This window comes from Petaurus breviceps, unplaced genomic scaffold, assembly GCF_028583685.1.
Source record: "Petaurus breviceps papuanus isolate PSGF00001 unplaced genomic scaffold, PetGlider_PUasm1.0 227, whole genome shotgun sequence".
Classification (NCBI taxonomy): Eukaryota; Metazoa; Chordata; class Mammalia; order Diprotodontia; family Petauridae; genus Petaurus; species Petaurus breviceps.
Window position 1 is genome coordinate 12796816 of NW_027185896.1, and position 3491 is coordinate 12800306.

General features: G+C 49.2%; 1 protein-coding gene across 1 annotated transcript in view; it reads left to right on the forward strand.

The window, feature by feature from the left end:
• Positions 1-1120: 1120 nt before the first annotated feature.
• Positions 1121-3491, forward strand: part of KLHL40 (kelch like family member 40) — an 11916-nt gene continuing 9545 nt past the window's right edge. Inside the window, exon 1 of the mRNA XM_069095820.1 lies at positions 1121-2785. Coding sequence (XP_068951921.1) covers positions 1598-2785 — 1188 coding nt within the window. The 5' untranslated portion in view covers positions 1121-1597. The remainder of the gene's footprint in view (positions 2786-3491) is intronic.

A 3491-nucleotide genomic window follows, 5' to 3' on the forward strand; every position in this document is an offset into this window, starting at 1 on the left:
TCCCTTCTCAGGCCAAGGCCTCCTTGAAGACCCAAATTCTTCCTTCCCACTTGTTCAAAGAGCTTGCCTGTTATGACTTCAGTTTCCCAGTAGGAAATGAGTGGTGTGGCAATCTGTTCTTCCCCAATTGATGTGAAAAATGCAGAGAAGGCGGTGCCATGTAATAGAAAGGGAATGGAATTCAGGGCCAGGGGACCTGGGTTTGAATTCCGACTCTGCCACTTACTGTCTATATGACTTGGGCAAGCAACTTCACTTGGGGTTCCATTTCCTCATCTGCAAAAATGATGGGGTTGGACTGAAAATCCCATCTAGCTCTAAATCATCATTCCTAAGAGGGCAAATGGAAGTGTAGGATGTGTGTTCTGCATCATGCAGCCAGAAACCCCATTCTTTTTGTCTTAGAATGAAGAAATGAGTATCTGTTTATGGGTCCTTACACTGGACCCCCTGCCTTGAGTCCAGGTGGCCCACATGAAGGTGATCAGCCCTAAGGCTGGGCTCTCTCTCCTCCTACCTGCTAACCCACAGAGATGGAGTGTTATAGTCCAGGAACCAGTGCCCTGCCTTTAAGGCCCCTACTCTTAACTACCTTGTGGATCCCCAAGGTTAGATATTACCTAGTCTGCACAGAGCTGGCTGGTCCCCAGGAGGCCACACCCTGTGACCAAGTCAGGGATTCAGACCACAGCTGTTCCCTCCACCCTAGGAAAGGGTCCGGAGGGCAGGCCCCACCTCCCTACTTCTGTCCCTTTCAGTTTCTTCTCAAAATTCCAGACCCCAGAATTCTCCCACAAGGCTCCACCCTTTTTCCTCAAAGGTGTCCTGTTCTAAGGGAACATGTCCCTAGGAGTCTTCAAGCCGAGCCAAGGGAGAGATGGAGCCACATCCTTAGCTCAATTTAGAAATGAGGCAGTTTTTGGTTCATTACAAATGGTGTCACTGATCTGGTCTCAAGGTCTGGGGGGAGGGTCCTTGCCATTGCTCTAGGGTTCAGTCCCCCCCAGTCCCTGGGGCTGACTCATAGTTGACTGACTCAGGTCCAGAGTCTCCAGGGAACAGGGTGGGGGGATGGGATAGGAGGAGGAGGGGAAGCCCAGCTGTCTTGTCCCCCTACCCCACCCCCAACTGTCTCTCTGCCCCCCTCATCATATCCAAGGCAGATCAGCTTACGTGGAGCCTCAGCCCAGATTCCAACCAGCTCCTGCTATATATATCTGTCCCAGCCAAGTCTAACATTGAGACGCCCGGACAAGCGTATAGACCATCAGACAGACAGACAGATGGGGGGTTCTATCCTCAGAGCTGTTGTGGTTCTCTAAAAGCAAAGGTGTCTCTTTCTGGTTCATAGGATCATTGACTAGACAGTTAAAAGGGAGTTTGGAAATCATCATTGAGTGCATCTACTTTATTTGACAGAGCAGAAAACTGAGGATCTGAGAGAGAGGGAGGCTTGGCTAAGGTGACCCAGATAACAGGTGACTGGACAAAGGCCCCTGACTCCAACTGTGGTGGGTCCAGAGTGAAGGGGGATCCGTGGGACTTGTTGCTGTACTCATCCCATTCCCTGGCTCCTGAGGCTGAGGAGAGGACCACCATGGCCCAGAGTCTGGACCAAATAGAAGAACAGAGGCTCTACCAGCAGACCCTCCTCCAGGATGGCCTGAAGGACATGTTAGACCATCGCAAGTTCCTGGACTGTGTTGTGAAGGTGAAGGAGCAGGAGTTCCCATGTCACCGGCTGGTCTTAGCTGCCTGTAGCCCTTACTTCCGTGCTTTGTTTCTCAAGGACTCAGAAGGGATGCAGGAGATCAGCCTGGAGGAGGTGTCTCCAGAAGTAATGGGCAAGGTCCTACATTACCTCTACACTTCAGAGATTGATCTCAACGAGGACAATGTCCAGGACCTTTTTGCAGCGGCCAATCTTTTCCAGATTCCATCCATTTTCACCATCTGTGTCTCCTTCTTGCAGAAGCGGCTCTGCCTAGCCAATTGCCTGGCAGTCTTCCGTCTTGGACTCATGCTGGACTGCGCCCGGCTGGCCGTGGCTGCCCGTGACTTCATCTGTGACCGCTTCCCTCTTATTTCTCGTGACCAAGATTTCTATGGCCTCTCTGCCAATGAGCTCATTGCTGTCATCTCTAGTGACAGCCTCAATGTGGAGAAGGAAGAGGCAGTCTTTGAGGCTGTGATGAAGTGGGCTAGCACTGGGGATGATAAGGAGGCCCGGCTCCAAGCCCTGCCCACTGTCTTTGAGAGCATCCGCTTCCGACTTCTGCCTCGAGACTACCTTGAAAGCCGAGTGGAAAAGCATCCACTGGTGAGGGCCCGGCCTGAGCTACTCCGCAAGATTCAGATGGTCAAGGATTCCCATGAAGGGAAGATGACTGTTCTAAAGAGGAAGAAGAAGAAAGAAGATACATCTGGGAAGGAAAGAGCTGGGATGGTCAATGGAGTAGATGCAGGAGGGCCATCTGGGAAAGTGAAGAAAGCTGGGGAGAAGGAAGCAGAAGAGGCCGATGACAACGACACTGTCATCCCTGGGATCCTCAATGACACTATGCGTTTTGGGATGTTCCTACAGGATCTAATCTTCATGATCAGTGACACAGGGGCTGTGGCCTACGACCCTGGGACCAATGAATGTTACTTTGCTTCCCTGTCCAGTCAGATTCCAAAGAACCATGTCAGCCTTGTGACCAAAGAGAACCAGATCTTTGTGGCTGGAGGCCTTTTCTACAATGAGGACAACAAGGAGGACCCCATGAGTTCTTACTTCCTGCAGGTACTTGATGGGATTGGGGAACAGTAATACTGCAGCTGAAGACTGGACTAGATGGCCTGTAAGCAGCACAGCATCATGGGATTTATAGCTAGAAGGGACAAAAGAGGCCATTTAATCTGACCCCCTTATTTTACATAGGAGAAAATTTGAGGGCATAGAGAGAGAAAGGGGCTTGCCTAACAACATAGTAAAACACATAGTAACATAGTATGCTACAGAGTAACAACATAGAAAAAAATTAACACTGAGATTTTGAGTCGGATCCTCTGAACTCCAAATCCAGATACCTTGTCACTTAGGATGACTGGTGAATAACTCTGGCTGGTGGGGACAGCTGTGATGTATAAAATAGATTAGAAAAGGAGAAAGATTAGAACCGGAGAGTATGGGAGACCCGTTAGGAAGCTGTTAAATTGTAGTCTCTCTGAACTTGAAGGGACCTCTGAGGATTCTGTAAGCAAACAAAAAGCCCCTCTAAAACATCTGGATAGAGTATTGGGTTTGCACACTAGTACTGCTGCTTGCTAGGTGTGTGATCTTGGACAAGTCCCCTTCCTTCCTGCACCTGGATTTCTTCACCTATAAAACAAGAGGATTAGAGCTAAAATGATCTTTAATGTCCCACCTTTTATCTATCTATCTATCAGTCTATCTGTCTGTCTATCTATCTATCTATCTATCTATCTATCTATCTATCTATCTATCT